Here is a 21276-nt window from a genome sequence, read left to right on the forward strand (position 1 = left end):
CTTTTCATTGCTTTTCCTTGCTGGATGGAACAAGCAGCAGCTTTTAGTCACTTCTGATCAGCCTTGTGGCCTTTCACTGTACTTGTTGCAATTTGAATACCTTTAGAGAAAAAAAATAATAAAGTCTTGTAAACAGCATCTCTTCAGTCTCTATTGGAAATATCCCTTCTGATGAACCCTAGAACTGCATTTGGTTTTTGTTTGGTTTGGGTATTTTTTTTCCCCACAAGTAGCCTACATTTTCACTACTGTATACTATGGTATAGTCACTGTCATTCTGGTCATATTTATACTAGGAAATTGAGGATTATTATACATTAAGGGTTAAGGATTGCTCCCAGGTTTGTTCTGTGATGCATGTTAACTGGCACGGAATAGCCTGCATCCGTATTATTAAACTCCTGAACCTACAAAACAACATAGGCACCTCTCAGACACATTGCCAGGGAGAAAAGTCTGTAGCATGTAGTAACTGTTGAAGCATGACTAGGAATTGTGCGGGAGACTCCAACTGACATGGGCCAACAGGATGACTGGGGCCATACTGTTCCAATATTGCCTGGGAATGTTTCCTGACACCATTTAATTTACCAGACGAAATATACCCTCTGTGATCAGCTGATACATAGCAAGTCCTTCTGCTTTTTCATTTCCAGATAAGCAACTCCTACCTGATAACAGAAATTCTTATTAGTCCCCGGGAGTGTAGCTTTGCTCTATTGATTTTCACCCACTTTATTGCCATTATCTCAAAGCCATCCAGATCTTTCTACATGACCTCTTGGTCTTCCTCTTTACAGATGATTTCATTAGCTCATGTCAGCCAATTTAATCTATGAAATGCTCTATGAGATCAGCCCCATGTCGGATCTTTGAGAATCTTCACTTCGATCCTTTTTCAACCCAGTAGTTTCTTGTCAGCACAACTTGTTAGCATTTCAGCTGGCGCCAGTTTCTTTAACATTTTACATTCTTGTACTAATCCCCATTCTCACCAGCATAACTAATAGTTTCCCATGGTGACACCACGTCAAGTATTTTGGTGAGGTTCAGATAGATTAGATCTGCTGCATTTTCCCTGTTCAGATAATCAGCTATCTTATCAAAAAGAGATAGTGCTATGCCACAGGATATCCCCAGCATATTAAAGGATTTGTGAGCAGTACCACAGCACTCATTCTTTCAGAGTTTTGGGACAGAAAATTTCTGGTTCTCTTGGCATAAATAAATGCACATTTACTTTCATCTGTGATGTGGCATTCCCAGTCTGTGTGGGAATTGACAGTCCCATAAACCCTTCGTGTTTCTGCCCCGAAGTTCAATATCTTTGTCCTATCAGAAAAAGAATCACAGAGAAGTCAGTGGAAATAAGTGAGAAAGGACACATCAGTATGAGTTTCTGATTGTCCAGCTCTGTGTTGTCTGAAATGGTTCAGACAGGTCTTAAAAGAAAAAAAGGGCTTTCATGGTCAAACCTGAGTTTTAATAATCTCAGTGTAGTACTGAAAAATTGGCATCATACTTTCTATGAAAGTGAACAGGTGATAGCTATATCCTTATTAATTTACTTGAAAGTACATGCGATTAGGTATTTCAGAAAGCTTTACAATGATTGCGTAAGGTGTAATTCTCAGTAGGAACATAAAGACATTGGAAAGATGTTAAAGCACTGATTGTCTAAATATACTGCGTAAATGGCATTTGAATGAACACTTGTTGAGTGCCAGGGACACTGTTTACTTCTGGTATATTTTATCACATTTTCTAGTATTCTCTCTCTAGGGGGAGATATCAGCAAATTCTTTTATCTAAACCAGTTAGTGCACCATTAGAGTCTGCATGGTTAATTAGGCAGATATTATTACTGTCATTATCTTAATGTTAAATGGCCATTAGAAACAGATGGCATTAAATTGAAAGAGCAAGTGGCAGTGGGTTAAAATATTAAGCCTAGAACTGAGTCACAGTCATATAAGTCCATTAGCAAGGTAAAAAACATTGCAGATTATTTTCCCTTATACCTCCCATCCCCATCACTGCCTTCTTTTAAATGAACTAATCCCTTTTAATCAGAGCTTTTAATATATTTCATGGGTAATTGCATAATAAAATCATTGAGATTACTCCTGTAATTAAAAAAAACCCCAAACCTCCTGATACTGATAGGCAATTATAAAACTGCAAAAGTATTGACATGAAGATGTGCTAATGTTTTTAAATTTCTATAATTTCTTTGACTTAGAGCTTTGTATATATTTGAATAGTAGATAGCACAGGCAAAATGTGTTTATATAATGTATGCTTTTGTTCCTTGCTGTCTGTTTTTGTTTTGACAGACATCTCACATTACAAAAATAGGGAGATATATATGTTGAGTAAGTCAGTTACAGCTATAGGTTTCTGAGTGCAGTATTCAGGAGAATTTCACTTGAAACTGGCCTTCAATTCAACATTTATAGGAAAATACTCCCTTTTGTACACTTTTATACTATATGTTACACTAGATACCTGCCAGTGAAATCTGACTGCATGCAAAGGGGTAGCAAAAGGGCACTTCACGTACCGTTCAAATGCCTCGTGCATGGTCATAAATTCCATCCATTAGTACAAAGGGAATCTGCACAGAAGTAGTGAATTTGTCACAGGAATATGCAGGAGGTCTGCTCAAGGCTTTGTACACTGCCTTGGCATAAGGACTGGGTGGGCTAAAATGGAACAAAGGGTTTCAGCCAAATAGTATTCTCTAGGTTTGAATGCAGTCCTGTGAGAATAAGTACAGTTCAGTCAGTAAGGACAGAATCATAATACAGATTTTATTGCTTCTCTTGAGGATGAAGATTTCATCTTAATTATATTATTTGAGAGCTTAATAAGTTTAATGTGGTGCGCATTAAGCATAGTAACACTATATCACTACAGAATGTTACTGCTCAGCTTTACTGACTAGATAAATCAGATTTTGAGAGAGTATTAGGTTAGGAACCTAAACAAGGGTTGATTTACCATATATCGCTTAACAATCAGTATCCACACATACAAGGCTACTCGTTGTTTCATCCTTCAATCCCATCTCTCCAAAGGTCAGCATCTAATAATTATTCAAGATCTTTTCTCAGTCTGTAACTAGTACAAGATGTGTCTATGAAATTTCAGATATCGCATGTTAAAGCTTAAGAGATGCATGCTAAGAATTGAAAGAAACTCTCAGATTCAGCATAATTGAGGAGAAATTTATCTTGTCTCCACGTCAGCATTGACCGTGTCTTAAAAAAGTAACTGGAGAACACTGAACAGCTGGGAATATCATTCTTACTGAGATACAAAACTGGTGCTTCGTGTCAAGTCTGCCACAGAGAGCTATGTAATAAATACCTAGTTCAGAAGTGCCCATAGACCCTACATACCGTCACATCCATAACACCATAAAATATAAAACCTTATGATAAACTAAAATAGTGGTTATAGTAAACTAGCAGAAATCACTATTGCCGTGCTGTCAGAGCTGGAAGAGAACAAGGGAGAACAATAATATTTCCAGTACTCTAGATCCTTGCACTAGAAAGATATACATTAAATAAAACTTAGGGTCTCCCTGAGGATATCACAGTCCATACTGTAGAGGAGACTAGTATTCTACTTCAGCTTTTAAATACAGATTAAATCCAAAACTTGTAGAATTCAGTGAAGTAATGTGGCTAAAGGCTACATCACTCTGAAAACTGTGTTTGGCAGAGTTTAGAACTAAGCACATATTTAATTACCTTCCTGAGCTGGATTCCAGATCTGGATAAGGATCAATAGTTTGGAAGGACTATCTGAATGCAAATATTCTGGAATGTTGAGAGACTTATAATATGCAAGTTTAACATGAATTGTTGGTTTCAATTGATTTTATATTATCTATTTCAGTGTTCCTGTTTTTTCACTTCCATTTCAGGGTGGTTTCACTCGTAAATATTCTCTGAGTTCCAAAACTGGAACTCTCCTTCCAGAGTTTCCAAGTGCTCAACACCTTTTGCTTCAAGGCTGCATTTCCAAAGACAAGGTAAAATGTGAGCTACTTCTCTTCCGAGTTACAGATCAAAAATTACCACAGAATGTTTCTTCATATCGTAGCCTTTGAGGTATTGACATGAAAGAGCCAGAAATGTCCATAATCAAACAGAGGTGACTGATTTATAGAGGGGGCAAGCCTTTACTAACACCGATTAACTGGCTTTCCACTGGAAAGGTGGTTGAATTATTTACCTATTAACTGGCCTAGTATTTTACAGACTGATGGTATGTAAGACGGGGAGAGCAAAACAAACAAATAACTGAGAGTTGTATTCATTCCAAATGCCTTTGGATTTAAGGTAAATTTTGTTCCGATTAGATCAGAACAAATAATTCACAACAAATGAGTAGATGAACTTTACTCTCTTTCATTCATTGTTTTAAAAGAGACTCTAAAAACATGAAATTCTTTTTTTAAAATTAGTAAAATTGTATTTCTCAAGTCAATATTCAGTATTGCTCATCCTAAGGGTTACTGTTCAGTTAGAAGTATTGCTGGCATGTGTTTTGTCTGTTTTGTTTCTGGTCACATTACAGGCTACTACATCCCTGAACTGTGCTAGAAACCTTTTGGTACACATTGTGAACAATTTAGCCTCCAGTACATGTCATGATGGTGGCTGCCTTGATATATGTCGCTTTAAAGCTATTTTATGAACACTTCCTCTTAAGTTTGTTCTGGAAAGTAGTAAAGCCTAGGATTCCTGTTACGAGGAGCTAAACAAAAGGAACTATCTGTAGTAGAGAGATATTAGCTGGAAATCTTACAGTTCCTAAAGAAAGCCCAAGAACTGTACTCGGCAATGTGCATTACCTGCTGCTACAGTCTCCGTCTGTGCATTGATGCCTCTCATATATACAGCATTCTTGTAACATTTACATCTGAAGAGCATTTGAGGTTCCTTGAAGACCCAACACAGCAGTGTAAGCAAAACTGGGTTTTACCACTCCAACAGTGAAGATGCAACTCGTTTTCTCTTAATTTTGGGTCAGCAGCATGCGGTTGCTGTGATGCTGGGACCAGGTGATGGGAGGGCTCAACAGCGCTGTGGGGGTGACTCTGAGGACAGACTCTTGGAGTTATGAAGAGGCTGTGGGAAGAGGAATGAATTTCTGTGTGTCTCCCTCTCTCTTTCCTTGCTGCTCTTTCCTCATTCTTTGTTCTCTTATTTCCTGTTTTCTTTCCCCTCCTTCAGCTTATGTGTCAAAGGGTTATTGAACTTAAGATATTTAGGTGCTCTGTTGAAGAGATCCTGTACATGAAGTTTGACTCCTGCATTGAACATAAGAAAATGCATGCAACTGAAATCTCTGGGGGGTCCAGAATTGTATCAGTCTGCACTAAAATAGATTGATGATTTCTGTATTTTATGTTTCTGAAGAAGACTTACCCAAACTTTAAACTTCCATCAACCTTTTAAAAATATTCTTTAAAATATTCTTGAATCTCACCCTCTGACATTGTTTTTCAAAGATACGTAGTTACAGAAGCAGCTCTGAAAGTCTGCAAGGTCTGTTTTCAAGGAAGTCCGTATGCTAAACCTATTGAAATAACATGGTATTGGGTTCATTCAAAACCTGATTTTGGTTTTCTAGAGGAGTTCACAAGTTGTAACAAACTTTCCATGTTTCTCGACCATAAGAATGGTTTTGCTAGCATTTTTCTTTCCTTAATATACTTTAAAAATTTTTAGTTTTATAATTTGCTACAAATTTTAAAATGCACTACCATTTTTTACAAAGCCTTGTAATACCTCTTCACAGTTATTAAAATAAGAGAACACTCCACTCAGATAAATTAGCCAGATGAGATGAAAGGGAGTTCTGCTTTTTAAAGTTCTGTTCCTGTAAGGCAGTGATTAAACTTTGACCAAATGACTGGCAGCTATTTTCTCATTTGTCCAGCTACATGATGTTTCAGAACACTCACAGACGCCTATAGTAGCCTAATGATTAACTTGCACCACTCTTTGGGATTAATCTTAGCTTCAGAAAGGTGAATTTACCATCTGACTGGCTAATCTAGCTATTGTCTTACTTCAATATCCACATTTTCACAGTGCATACAGGTTCAGATACTACATTTCTGACAATAGCATTGAGACTTAAAGATGTTGATAAAAACTAGAGATGAGTGGCCTCCTCATCACTTCTGGGTATACTGACTGCTTATTTGTAAATATGCATTGTAATACAGTTTATATTCTATATTTAAATACTAGCTACAGAAAGCAGAAACGTAGATCGCTATAGCAGCAAAGGGGAGAGCTAAGAAACTGTTTAACCTTTTTTTCTTCCAAAATAGGTAGATACTCTTATCATGATGTACAAAACACACTGTCAGTGTGTCCTTGACAATGCAATTAATGGGAACTTTGAAGAGGTAAGGCTGTTTGAACACGCATTCTTGGTATATATGCACAGAGAGCCAAGAAAGCATTATTTATGTCCATGAATCTGCTTCCTACTCCTTTAGATTCAGCATTTCTTACTGCATTTTTGGCAAGGAATGCCTGACCATCTTCTTCCCCTGCTTGAAAATGCCATCATCATTGACATCTTCTGTGTCTGTGACTCAATACTGTACAAGGTAAGTTAAGCCCTTAGCTATATGGATACTCTCAACCATGTTACAGTTTTTGCTTGTGTAAGAACAGCATTGAAGTTAGAATAACAGGATGCCATCACTGCTTTCTGCCTCTTACCTGTGTAAATCAGCAAGCATTCCACTGAAATCAAGAACGTAAAACTGGCACATGTGAGAGCTGAACTCCAGTCTTAGCTCTGCTCACGCTTGATGTGTGACCACAGGCACCTCACTATTGGGGAAATCCTCACCTACTTGCTGGAATGTAGATAAAAGAAATGCTTGGGTGCTACACTGACAAGGCTAAGTTAAGTCTGTATGGAAACTGAAGCCTTCTTTTTAATTAAAAGATTATTGCATATTCTATCAGCAAAGACAGCCTGTGGCAGATCGGTGAGGTGATTCCACATGCGAATCTGCTACTTACAGGTTATGTCAGCTACTCACAGGTTATGTCAGACCATGGTTTCATGTTACAGAGCTGAAATAATACTGGGTTATGATATTCCTGCCTCTGCTGACTGCTACACTTTGTTTCTGTTCCTATGCTGCTAGATGTGTCAAGAAAGCTGCTGCACTCTAAACTAGTTTGGTTTAAAAAAAAAAATCCAAGGAACATTTGTTTTGCAGGGTTTTTGTGCCATATGAGTTCTTTCATCTAGTTCACAGCATGATCTCACTAATAGTTGAAACTAAATGAAAGTTAGGAGTATTGCAAGGTCAGGATTAAGTGATAGAGCAGTGGGGAAAAAAAAAAGTAATGTCACCAAAATTTCCTCAGTTTTTAATTTGGAAAATCATATTTGATCATTAATTAATACCTGCAAAGTACTTTAATTTCCTCCGATAGGACATGCTATATAAACAGAAAAGGATTGTCATCCTCTCTCTAACACATTTCACAACCACATATCGATGGGAAGAAGTAACATTTGGCATAACAGTAAACACCAAGTAGACAAAGCAAGAGACTTGGGGCTTTTTAGCTCTGAGTGCCTTATTGTCATCTATTCGTCATTCTTTACTGTGCAAAAATATGGGGCAAAAATCCAGGAAAGATGAAAATAGTACTCTATATATTCTATACTTCTGTTTCTTAGAAGCATATCAGGCTGTAAAAGTAAGAAGAGATGTTTTAGTTAGCAGAGAGAAGTAAAGGTGATTAGCATCAGAGATCATAATTACTACCCTGGAGATGAGCCATTAAGCCTCATTTACTTGCAGAGGTTATGTTCTACCTTGAGTTTATTATTTTTTTCTGGCTCTAAATGTGCTGTCCCAATAGGTCCAATATTAACTTTATTTGTAATAAATATTTAATGTGACAGAAAAAGAATACTGCAAGAGCACTAAATTATAAATTGAATAAGAGTATTTCTTAAAAGTCTCTCACTGTTTCTCACTTATGATCATGTTAGATAACCTTGACAGCACAGCTGCCAGAAAGGAGGAATATTATTGTGTTGTTATCAAACCCTTTACATTAGTGGTGGAAACAGATTTTTGGCATATAGGCTACTGACTTTGCCCTCCGCAATATCATTCCCCAGAAGGGATTCCAGATGGCACAGTTTTTTGCCAAAACAGTTCCACACCAGCTATAGGGGATTTGTCCTAAACTCTGAACACCTTCAGTCCCACATGCAGTATGGCAGAAAGGTCAAGTGGCTAATAGGGCTAGGGAGATGCTTGAGTATCTGCTTTACTGAGACTTAGAGTGATGATAGAAAAGTCAAAATGTTGTGTCTCACTTCTGTTGATTTCCCTACTGTAAGACATGAATGATAGCACTTTCTTGTTTTACTGGCATGCTGGGATACATCAAGAAGGGGAGCTATCTAGGTATACAAATATCTCATAAGTTCCTATCTAATTGTGATGGGAGCTATCTAGATATATAAGTATCTGGACAATAGGTTGAATGGCTTTATTCTGTATAAATCGCCTGTCATTATCACTTTGCCATCTGAGTAGACAAGGCAGACATTAATGAATAAATAGCCAGTGGAAGCTTGATACAATTTTCTGTTACTTTTTTGAAGGTCCTTACGGATGTACTCATCCCTGCAACAATGCAAGAAATGCCAGAAAGGTAGGTATTAGACAATAATAATGCTACATTCTATTTGTTGGGCATATTCCAGGTAATTAGCAGAAATACTGTATCCTACAAAAATTTTATCACAATATTTATGCTCATTTTTAGAGTAGCAGAGTATGTATGGCAAAATACTGTCAGCTCTGAGGACAGCTGTAGAACATCCTTAAAATATTACACAGTATTTTAATGTCCCATTTTACTGGCTTGTTGGATATTTTGAAATTGGTTTCTTCTGCACTAAAACCCTAGGGGATCAAAAAAGAAACAAGTGAAGTGTTATTGTTTAAGGAAAAATAATTGTTACCTTTTTTTTTTCCCCTGAATATTTTTCTGGTTTGTATCCTATGCATCATCACCATATCTAAGCATTTTCTCAACCAGACATTAATGGGAGGATTATTATAAGTTACCTTTGAATCTTCTCATCTTTCCTTTCCCTTGAAGAGCACCTTATTTGGGGTTTTATATCTGATTAAGGCCTTTAGCTTCAGATATCCCTAATGGCTTTGGTTTTTTTAATGGATTATTCTTAAAACTATTGTTTCTCAACATATTTCAATAGACAGATGGCATACAATTTTTCTCAGAGGAGGTACAGATCAATATATAGTCAATATTTGCCTTTTGATGACTGGTCATTTCCTGTTTCCTTTTGGTGACACCTTAGGAGTAATTCACAGATATGTCTGGGAGTCTATAGATCATGGATGGAAAACCAATTATTTAAACTAATTCAAGACAATTTTTATTGATGGCTCTCCAAAACAGGGTGTTTTTTTTCTTCTTTTAGTTTATTGGCAGATATAAGAAATTTTGCAAAAAACTGGGAACAGTGGGTTGTTACTTCTTTGGAAAATCTACCAGAAAACCTGACAGATAAGAAACTGCCTATTGCACGAAGATTCGTTTCTTCCCTGAAACGACAGACGTCATTCCTACACCTAGCACAGGTAAACAGAATAAGACTATACATCAAAAAAATTATCAGTTACATTCAGTGTACCTGCTGGCTATGAGAAACAATGCATTATTTTTTCAAGGTTCAACTTCAGCCATGGGAGACTTGCATCTTGTAGTTTTAAACATGCAGGAAGGAAGAGGCCATAAATAGATCTGACCAAGACTTCAAATTTTGGTAGTAGCAAAGAGAGAAAAGACCATGAACTACTATCATGAGAACTCTTGGCAATCAAATAATGAAGTGGAATATAGGGGTATTTGTGTTAGTTGCAAATTGGAAAATATGAGATGATCCTTCTTGCCTAGCAAAAGTTTACTGTCTTGTCCATGGTGTCCTTTGGTCAGCTTATTTCTTTTTGTCTTTTGACTCAGAAGAGAACGTGGGCTTTGAGGTGGTAGTCCTCATGAATAACTGTAGATGCACCATATATTCATCTTGACTTCATTTTCTCTTTCATAAATATTAAGACAGAAGTAGCACATGGGTGACATTGTGAAGATGATCTGATAGGAAGGCACCTTAGAACTCTAATGGAAGGGAAACATTGTCTCAGCTGACCTATGAAAAATCCAGCCATGATAAGAAAATTAAACAGAATATGATTCTTCTGGGAGTTATTCAGGTGATCCTCAAGTGTGGGTCTGTGCTGTTTTTGGCTGTGGTAGAGTTAATTTTCTTCACCGTAGCTGGTGTGGGGCTCTGTTTTGGATTTGTGCTGGAAACAGTGTTGATAACACAGAGATGTTTTTGCTACCGCTGAGCAGTGCTTACACAGAGCCAAGGCCTTTTCTGCTCTTCACACCTCCCCAACAGTGAGTGGGCTGGGGGTTTACAAGGAGTTGGGAGGGGACACAGCTGGCACAGCTGACCCCAACTGACCAGAGAGATGTTCCATACCATGTGACATCATGCTCAGCAGTAAAACTAGGGGGGAGGTTTGCAGGGGGGCCACTGCTCAGGTACTGGCTGGGCATTGGCCAGTTGGTGGTGAGCAATTGTTTTAATTTGCATCACTTTTCTTTCTTGGGTTGTATTTTTCTTTTTTTTCCCCTTTTTTTCTTTTTTTTTAAAATAAACTCCTTTTAGCTTGTCCCGTAAGTTTTCTAACTTCTACACTTCTGATTCTCTCCCCCATCCCACTGAAGGTTAGGGAGTGAGTGGTGGTGCTTAGTTGCTGGCTGGGGTTAAAACACAACAGTGTCTCAGCATTTTACTTTGCCTTCTCCTACAGATTGCTCGACCAGCCCTTTTTGATCAGCATGTGGTGAATTCCATGGTGTCAGATATTGAAAAAGTTGATTTGAATAGTATTGGCTCTCAGGCACTCCTTGCAGTCTCAGGGAGCACAGAGTCTGATGGGGAGATCTACAGTGAATGTAAGTCCATGGTGAAACATTTGTATCATTAAAAGTAATTCACTTTTTCATTCGATGCCACACTAACCAACTTGAAGATGGACTGAGAAAATCCATACGTAGACTCTGCGTTCGCTAACCTAGCTCAGTGTTAACTTCAGTAGCTTAAGAAAACCAATGGTTTTGGTTGCTCTAGCATGTCCTACAAGAACAGAAGCTTGCGCCAGGAACTAATCCCAGCTAGATGGCTTTAAATGGTTGCTGAAAAAATAATTTACATGTCAGTTGCTAAGTGTAAGAAATCTCTTTTGAAGTTTTGTCCTAAGCACATAGGGATATTAGCATAGATTAATTCTTGAAAGATGTCTCAAAAATTCCATATCATTATGGCTTAATTAAATGGATATTTGAGCTAGTTTACTTCTTTTTTGGTAAAAAGAGGTTTTTTTTGCTTAAAGTTATCTTTAAAAAATACATAATTTTTTATAAAGTGTAACAGCTATTTTCATGCAGAGCGTAGAGTGAAGTACAACTTTTGAAGGTGTTAATTTTCATATGCAAACCCCTTGTTGAAAAAATATATAGCCATTTTCTCTGTTAAATAGATAACTTTTGTCATAGGAATCATGTTGATAAGAGTTGGGAGAGCTGAAAGGAGAGCAACGGCAATGTGTTGTCTTCTGAATATTCTTACACCATGAGACTTTGTTCACTTTAATGGTTTACAATCCTATTCACATTTTCACTCAAGTTGCCCATGTCCTACTTATTGTGTGACTGTTTTTTATTTCGTTCTTTGTCTTCTTTCACACTGGGTAAAAAAAAAAAAAAATAGAGAAAAGAAAAGGAGAAGGAAGATAACTGGTCATTCAGGCACTTTTTTGAAAGTGGGAATTCGGGAAGTTAGCTTCACATTTTATTGTGAGAAACTTCTAAAATATAAGGAAAACCTAAGACAGTGTACAAGCCTGACACATTACAAATAAAACTTTACTACTGAAATTAGTAAAAGAAAGGTTTTCAAGGCTGAATCTTAAAATTAATGAAAAACATCAAATTTTTTTTTTTGCTTTTATGTTCTTGTAAAACTTAATTGTCTTACAACCTGTAGCATTGTAATGCTTAAGTAATTAAAGTATATATGTGCGATTGATGTGTGTCTGCTTGCGTTGCTGAAGAATTGCTCATTTCTTCACTTCTCTAATTCTTTGCTTTTCCTTTCCATGCTACAATACTGTCATATGGCTGGTGAGTGGCTTTTTCTCACGTTCAGAATAGCATGCAATGATATGTTCTCCTTTTTACATGGTAGATGACTCTATTACAGTGTTCCAAGAACTGAAGGACCTTCTAAAGAAGAATGCCACTGTGGAATCATTTATTGAATGGTTGGATACGGTGGTTGAGCAAAGGGTTATCAAGGTACCTTTCAAATGTTCTGCCTGACTCAAGACCAAATCCTAATCCCTTTACTCCTTACACAGTCCCTTAATTATGCAGTCCTTTTGGTTTCTCACATTGGATTCTCATCTCTGTTCCCATCTCCTTATTGTAATAGGAAAGTTCTTCACTTGTTGTGGTAGGTTCCAGTGATGTTAGTTCTAACTGAACATGTTAGGTGGTGTTCAGCGGTCTTACGTGTGTTACAAACTAAGAAGTATTCTAATGAAAACATTGAAGTCATAAACTGCACATGAAAAAAACCCACCTACCTTAACTGTGCATGCAGAATCACCTGGGTATTGCCCAGTGAGTAAGGTGGACAGATGTTGTTCCTGAGGGAACAAGTCTTTCTTTCATGGTATTTGGATGGCACTGTATGTGGTAGAAGTTTATGTAGCAGGTAGACTCAGAAGTAGCTAACCTGTACAAGGTTTTCTACAAATCACGATGGAAGATACAGTTTTGTAGCTTTTTAATGTGCTTAATTCAGTAACTGATGGTTTCGATGGGATCTCTCCCTCCCCCCGATTTACAAGATTATTTATAATTATAAATATTTTATATGCATGTACTTATACAGGAATGATTAGACTATAGTTCAGAAAAAAAAAAAAATTGAGTTCTGAGTTATAGGTCGAGTAAGAGATATTTACCCAATTTGTGACTCTAATGAATGTAAAATAACAGAATAAGATGTTACACATTGTTACCTAGTAGTTAAATGCTGGTCTTCTCATCATTCCTATCTGGAAATGCAATATCATATGAATCATTTTAGGGAGCATCTTGATATGAGGGGATGCAAGAGGAGGAGCCAGTGCTAACTAAACAGAAGCTAATAATTTACAGAGCATGTAATCCTTCCATTGCTGTCTGCCTTCTGTTCATGCCTAAGTGTGGTTACTGTCAAACTCACACAACAGCTTCTTTCTGCTTGCCGTTTGAGAAAGCAACAGGGCATGCGTTACCACACAAACAAATCGCTGCCAGAGCACAGTGACAGTATGAAATGAGCAGCATTAAAAGCGTCAATGTTACGATAGTAAGCATACCATTTTGTAAGAGGAAGTCTGGCCAGTATTATACAGATTATATTAAAGTAGAAAGACTATTTTTTGTTCCCTGTTTATAACACAGTACCAGAGGGTGATTTTTATTTTTTTCAGCCTTGTACACTTCTATATTTACAGAATAATTTGGCACCTTTAATAAATAGAATATGAGCTATTTTATATACCTTCAGAGCACAGCAGAGCCCAAGCAGTAAGCAGTTTGCTTTATGTAACATTATCAGAGCACTACTTTGCTTGCACTGAAAAAGAGTGAATAGTGCTCTTCTTTATCACTTTAGGACACACATAGTTTGAATCAGGCAGCTTGATCCACCCTGCCACATCAGCCTGAGTCAAGGACTTCTTGAATGCTCAAGCATATTCTGTTTTCTTCTGTGTTCCGAAAGCAAGTTAACATACTTAAGAGTATTTTACTATTCTCTTTCAGGCAAGCAAGCAAAATGGGAGGTCGTTAAAGAAGAGAGCTCAAGACTTCCTTCTCAAATGGAGTTTTTTTGGTGCTCGAGTGATGCATAACCTAACTCTAAACAACGCATCAAGTTTTGGTACTTGGGCTTTGTAAAAGAGTCATATTTTGTACATATTGGAAGGGACCTTAAAGACCATCCAGTTCCAACCCCCTGCCATGGGCAGGGACACCTTCCACTAGACCAGGTTGCTCAAAGCCTCATCCAGCCTGGCCTTGAAGACATCCAGGGATGGGGCATCCACAACATCTCTGGGCAACTTCTTCCAGTGCCTCACCAACCTCTCCGTGAAGAACTTCTTCCTGATATGTCATCTAAATCTACCCACATTCAATTAAAACCCGTTACCCTTTGTTCTGTCCCTACAGGCCCTTGTAAAAAGTCCTCTCCCAGCTTCCTTGTAGGCCCTTTCAGGTACTGGAAGGCTGCAATAAGGTCTCCCCGGAGCCTTCTCTTCTTCAGGCTGAACAAGCCCAACTCTCTCAGCCTGTCCCCATAGCAGAGGTGCTCCAGCCCTCTGAGCATCTTTGTGGCCTCCTCTGGACTCTTTTCAACAGGTCCATAGCCTTCTTATGTTGGGGGCCCCAGGGCTGGATGCAGTACTCCAGGTGGGGCAGAGTAGGGGGGGAGAATCCCCTCCCTCAACCTGCTGGCCACACTTCTCCTGATGCAGCCCAGGATACAGTTGGCTTTCTGGGCTGCCAGCGCACACTGCCGGCTCATGTTCAGCTTTTCATCCACCAGTACCCCCAAGTCCTTCTCCTCGGAGCTGCTCTCTATCCACTCTCCACCCAGCCTGTACTTGTGCTTGGGATTGCCCTGACCCAGGTGCAGGACTTTGCACTTGGCCTTGTTGAACTCCATGAGGTTGGCAGTGGCCCACCTCTCCAGCCTGTCCAGGTCCCTCTGGATGGCATCCTTTCCCTCCAGCGTGTTGACCGTACCACACAGCTTGGTGTCGTACTAGCACTTACCAGCTTTCTACCATTTCGCCAGCAGAGGAACCTGTCCTAGTCTAAAGATACTTTGATTAAAGTTACAGTGCCATGTAATGTGTTTTTCAAATTAAAAATTCACAGTAAATGGTAGCAATATTTTGTTGGTGACCTGTGTCACAGGTTCATTTTTCAACAGTATTTTTCTTTTGAATTTCTGTTTGATAATACTTTGCCATTTAAGAGCTAGAAACTCTTGTTTATTTTGATATAACAATGGGAATGTAACTGCGTATCTCAGTATAGGAGACCGAAGATTTAAATTACTAGTTTTACGTGTGGATCATTTTGGCCATATGGAAGTTCTTGTGCATGGTATGTGTTCATAAAAGCAAAAGGAATTTAGCAAATCACCAGTCATTTAATTCTGGGATCAGCAGACAGTTAATTCAACAGCGTTTGTGGCTTTTAAAAATTAATGTTCACAGGTCCATCTTTAGAAATGTTGACATTTTGGGGGACTCTGAGGACACTCAGGATCTTTTACAAAATAGAGGATGGTAGAGCAAGTGAAACTCAGTTTAAATCTAGTGCATCATTTCCTAAGTTTGGTTGTAGGTACATTGTTATCTAAAATTCAGAGGGTATTTGAAGTGGCTGTAAGGAGACATACACTTTTAATGTGATATATCCTTGAAATAAGGTCAAAGACTTCACCAGTTATTGTCTGCTTATTTAGCACAACGCAAACAGAAATAGAGCAAAGGCATTCTAGCAGACTTCGACCTTATCTACCCCCAGTGTGTGCCCTCTTCAAGTATAAAGCATGTCTCACTTTCATCAGTATTTTTCTTTGATGTAATTAGTGGTCAAATAGCCTACAGGACAGTAAACAATTGAGCTAGGTGGGCCAGTGCAAAGAGAGATTAGAGCTAGAAGTTAGGCACTACTCCTTGTTGGTCTTGACAGGTCATTTAAAGTCCACAATTATTTGTTTGTTTCACTTGCTTCTTGTAGAGTGGTGAGAGATGGTCACAAAGATAACTCAGCTACTCTCTCTCTTTCTCCTCCAAAAGGTTCTTTTCATTTGATCCGCATGCTACTAGATGAGTACATCCTGCTCGCCATGGAGACACAGTTCAACAATGACAAAGAACAAGAACTCCAGAATCTACTGGACAAATACATGAAGAATTTAGGTAACTAGAGATTGGATCTTTTGAATGCACTCCTGCATGTTTTAGAAATTGCCATATTTATTAATCTTTAAACAGAAGCAGGCTTATTGTCTTCTCCTGAAGTTGTAGTTATATGCAACATTGTCCAATTAACTGAAAAGCTTGTGACTATTTACTCACCAATTCATTCCTACCTTCCTTCCAACCATAGTTCCCTTACCATGTTGTGGGAATGTGAATACACTGGATCACTGAAATGATCTTGGATGCAACAAACACTTGTAGGTACATCTGAAGAGCCACAAGCTGAAGTGTGAAAAGAGATATAAGTAGCAGAAAGGGCAGGAATTCCTAAAATCCATCTTTTCTACCAAAGCTTAAATATGTAATTACACCTTGAAATAGGAATGTATTAAATGTTACCAAAATGCAAATAACCCTGCAAGGTTGGAACACAAGCTTGTAGCCCTGTTTAGCATCCAGCTGAAGTATTACTATGTGGTAGAGAAACAAAATTAATTTAAAACAGTATCCTTAACATTTTCCATCTACCAGGTTTCTCCAAGGTTATGAAGTCATATGCTCCAGGTCCTTTGCTATAAAATGAATTAAGATTGATGAGGATAAAATTATGGCCCAAATTAATCCCTAAAAATCCAGTGAAACTCGACTGGGTTCTGCTGAATTATTTTTTATTACCGTTAGCATCAGAAATCAATCTTCAGTTTTTTGCTTGTACTACTACTCTAAATCTGCACTTTGCTGCAAGAAACTTGCATAGAATTGTCTGACAGTAGATGCTGTGCTTTATTTTTTTTTTTAATTCAGCCTTCAGGGAAAAAAACTTGTCTTATGTAGCAAGTGCCTTATCCTTGGATACTTAGGTGAAGTACTTGAAACCATAAGCTAAAGTGATGGTTTCCATTGAAGAATAGTGAAACTTCTACTGACTTTATCAATAGTCTGCAGAAAACTGAAGAACTAGTGAGTGTAATAGATGCTTTTCTCTAGGTATCGGTATGAAAACAGAGTTCAACCATTCTAAAATTTCCGTTGTTAATTCATTAGGATGAAGTGTCATGAGCCTGACTCACTCTCAGTGCAATTTACTTGACTTCATTGTTGCCATTTACTTGAAGGGAATAAATCTGATTCATACCTTCCCTATGATGGCTTCAGTAAAGAGCTGATAACTGTGATGTAGACCTGTGGTCAGGGAAGTGATACAAACAGTTCCATTGGGAAGATCAAGACTAGAGCAATATTTGTATTCATTGGCTGGATGCAAAATATGGAGGCTTCACTGGGTTTTAAAATAAGCAACCAAAGATATGAACAAATCAGGCAGCTCATATGCTGTCTATATACTAGTGGCGAAATCACGTGCAATAAGCAACAATCCCCAAGAGTTTCCACTTACTCTTCCAGATGCAAGCAAAGCCACCTTTACTGCATCACCAAGCTCTTGCTTCCTAGCAAGTCGTAACAAAGCTGCTCCACTACCCAGTGACACTTCAGTCAAAAATGAGTGTCTAGCAGAGCAAACCTACGTGTCCTTGTCAGCTAGCCAGACCAGCAATGTACCTTCTGATCTGAACCCCTTTGTCACAGGAAACGGTGAGAATATGCAACTGACAGGTATGTATCAGTTCTTCTAGTTTCTCCTTCTCTTGCTTGCTTGTTAGTCTTTCAGTCCACAGTGACACGTTGTTGTAGGAGGAGCAATGACCATATACATTCATGAAGACCTCTAGTAAATATCGTTCCATGTGCTCACCCTCTGCTGATTTACAGAAGGTGGCAATTATAGAGCCCTGCCAGTAGTTGTTCCTCTTGGAACAGAGGTAAAACTGTCCTATGCCTCTTGGTTTGGTGAGGTTCTTGTGAGGAGAGAATGAACCATAACTCCTGGAGCACATTTGTAACTGTTTGTAGCTGGAGAATTGTAACTGCTGGCATTTCCCACTGAATGTGGCAGCTTCCAGTTTGGAGAATGAAAGTGGGAAGCTTTATAGCCATGGATTAAAGAATGTATGTTGTATAGGTGGTGGCTAATGCACATCCTTTGTAATGGCTTCAGGTGGTACTGTACACTTCACCAGAGGGTTAGTGTCATGACAGATGCGCTCTGTTCAGCAGTACTGCAGTATGAACGCTAATCGCAGCTAATGCTCATTTATTCCAGGTCAGATGGAGCTGTCGCACAGCACTGATCACCTGATGACTCCATCCGTTTCACCAGCCATGGTCAGCCGAGGAAGTGTCATCAACCAGGGGCCAATGGCTGTGAGACCCCCAAGTGTAGGTCTGGTGTTATCCACACAGTCACAGTGCTCTTCCTACTCCGAACCTGTTTATCAGACTTTGTCACAAACTAATCAGAATTACTATGGAAACAGTTCCAATTACCAGGCAATGTTCAGAACTCAGGCCCATTCCACTTCAGGAGTTTACCACCACAGAGCAGAGCACAGCCGATTCAATGCCTTGGGTGAACAGCAGTTCTCCAGAGACTACTTCAGCAACAGTTGTGCTGTGTCTCCATACAATGCCAGATCTCCTTCCAGCTATGGTCCCTCATCCATGTCTCCGGACACACACAATATGCAGTTTCTGAATACTGGGAGTTTCAATTTCTTGAGCAACTCGGTGTCTACGTGCTCAGGAGCAGCATATCCCACTAATGCTTCCAACGGTATTAATATGTATTTTCTTTTTCCCTTCTGTTTCTCTTTCCTTGCTGGAGTAAAACACTTTTTCTCTGCTTTTTTCTGTGGAAGATGTTTTTCAGTTCTTATTTGTAACTTCCTGTTTCCCACTTCTCTGGTGACACATAGAGATTGTAAAGCAGCTTAAGCTATTTAAGGATTTATTTTCCTCTGAGGAATCCTCAGTTGACCTCAAAATGCATCTGTTGCACCTATAGTAATCTTCCTTTGGCCACACCACCATGGCTTGCACAAAAGAAGCAAAACCAAGATGACCTTGTGATTTAGCAATCGCTTGAAAAGCCCCCGAAACATCTACTGTGAAATAGAGCAAGCATAAGTTAGCTTCTCTCGTGCATCAGCGTAATGGACCATTGTGGTCACAGGGTCAGGATGGTGAAATGAAGTATAAAAATGTGCATTAGCATTATGAGACTTTGGCCCTAATGTTTCTCATACTTCAAACGTAAAGTTATTGTCACAATCTGCTTCAGACATATACTCAGCAAAACCACCTCCCTCTTCTGGAGGAAAGACGCAGTGGAAATGTTTCTTTTATATGAATTTGTATATGCAGTAAGTACATGCGTATGCAGTCACTGCATATGTTACTAGGCTGTATGTGTACATAAATGATCTTATTCTCAAGGGGCTCAGCCAGTAACAATTATGTTTTGTCCCAGGTTACCAGTCTCCCACCCTACCCTTTCTCTTCAACAGTAGTTTCACTCTGCTTTTTTCCAATCTCCTGACAATAGGATATTATGGAAACAACATAAATTATCCAGAATCTCACAGACTTGGGACAATGGTGGATCAACATGTTTCTGTAATCAGCAGCGTAAGCAGCATTCGACCACTGCCATCATACAATGATATACATGATCCACTGAATATCTTGGACGACAGTGGAAGGAAACAAACAGGCTCCTACTATGCAGAGTCCTCACCTTCAATTGTCTGTCGGACTGCTATGTGTAAGTATAGCCAGTGACTGAGGAACAGCTGTGAACTTTTTAGCATCCCAACGTGTGATGAATATTAAACTGTAGCTTACATACATGAGATGCAATGTAGAGATAAAATAGCTCAGTACTTGGGATGTGTCTATCATAAGATATGGTTTCCTTAAAAGTGCAGGACAGTGGGTTTCATAACTCTTTGCTCCCTTAAGGAGGACTATGATCCAGTGTCCATGAGGAGTGGAATGACTGGCCTGAATTGCAGAAAAATACGTATTAGGAAATACTTTCATACTATTAAGTGAGCTAATAATGGACTGGACTCTTCTAAGGGCTCTTCAGGATACTCACTGTCAAACAGATCAAATGAACCCTGGGTTAGGGATGTCCCACAGATATATACTTCCTGTGGTATAGTCCCTTCCTGACTATGCTTCAACAACTGTGTGTATGAGGCAAAGCTCCCACTGGCAATAAATTTTAGGTGAAATTACTTAACCTCATAGGGTTTCTTTTAGTATATGCATTAAACAAATGGCAGCCAAGCTTGGTCTCATGTTCCAAAAAGGATTGTATGGAAGATCTAAACTAGGACACCATTTGTTTCTCCACAAGATTATTTCTTCCTACGACTTGCCTGTAAACGTTGCAAAGAAGATCAGACATTATTTGCCTCATTAAGGCTTTGCAAGAATTCTGTGGTACCAGCAGTGAATATGGACCTGAATGGGGCAGGACGTGGATAGACAAGCATGGTGTACATAAATAGCTTTGCACAGTTTTCATAGAAGACGGCTTGTACGAAAGACATAAACTTTAGGCCTGTAGCTGGATTTTTAGCAGAGTTCAGTTATACATGGGGTTTTGATCTATTCCCTGATGGCATGAGGAGCGACTGAAGAAAAGTTACGGAAGTACAGGTAAACTCAGTAAAGTGTAGAAGTGTGGACATTTCCGTCCTTCAGATGGTGGTCCTGGTAGATAAGGGTTTCCACCAGATGAAATTGGATTGTGGTTTTTGTTAAATTCCACAGATAGAAAACTTGCAGTGATGGTAACCCTTTTTTCCCACAGCTTCAAACATGCAAACCACATCTTCCTCCCAGTGTATGTATGGAACATCGGGTCAGTTCCCTTCTCAGGAAAATCTGGAGTCCCATGGTCCACCAAGCAGAGATATGGTGTCATCTTTACCACCGATCAACACTGTCTTCATGGGAGCAGCTGCTGGAGGAACCTAAACCAAGACGGACATGTCAGTGCCTTAAACTTACTTTCCAAATCCAAACATTAAGGCTATGATGAAAACCCCTTTCAAGTTGGTGGAATAGAAAAGTATTACAGATAGGTGTTAAAAGAGCCATTTTAGAGGTATCAGCAGCCCTTCACACAAAAACATAGCTATATTCAGATTGGATCCTACTGGGGAATCACTCACAATTGCTCTCAC

General features: G+C 38.8%; 1 protein-coding gene across 1 annotated transcript in view; it reads left to right on the forward strand.

Moving 5' to 3' along the window:
- RFX6 (regulatory factor X, 6) overlaps positions 1–21067 on the forward strand; it is a gene marked incomplete at its 5' end in the record, with an annotated part of 34146 nt that extends 13079 nt beyond the window's left edge. Inside the window, 13 exons of the mRNA XM_010148228.1 lie at positions 3938–4045; positions 6362–6439; positions 6533–6646; positions 8686–8735; positions 9535–9694; positions 10937–11081; positions 12373–12482; positions 14004–14121; positions 16055–16177; positions 17585–17794; positions 18342–18851; positions 19623–19841; positions 20901–21067. Of these exons, the coding sequence (XP_010146530.1) occupies positions 3938–4045; positions 6362–6439; positions 6533–6646; positions 8686–8735; positions 9535–9694; positions 10937–11081; positions 12373–12482; positions 14004–14121; positions 16055–16177; positions 17585–17794; positions 18342–18851; positions 19623–19841; positions 20901–21067 (2112 nt within the window). The remainder of the gene's footprint in view (positions 1–3937; positions 4046–6361; positions 6440–6532; positions 6647–8685; positions 8736–9534; positions 9695–10936; positions 11082–12372; positions 12483–14003; positions 14122–16054; positions 16178–17584; positions 17795–18341; positions 18852–19622; positions 19842–20900) is intronic.
- Positions 21068–21276: the final 209 nt, after the last annotated feature.

Source organism: Eurypyga helias, unplaced genomic scaffold (genome assembly GCF_000690775.1).
Source record: "Eurypyga helias isolate BGI_N326 unplaced genomic scaffold, ASM69077v1 scaffold27663, whole genome shotgun sequence".
In the NCBI taxonomy this organism is placed as follows: domain Eukaryota; kingdom Metazoa; phylum Chordata; class Aves; order Eurypygiformes; family Eurypygidae; genus Eurypyga; species Eurypyga helias.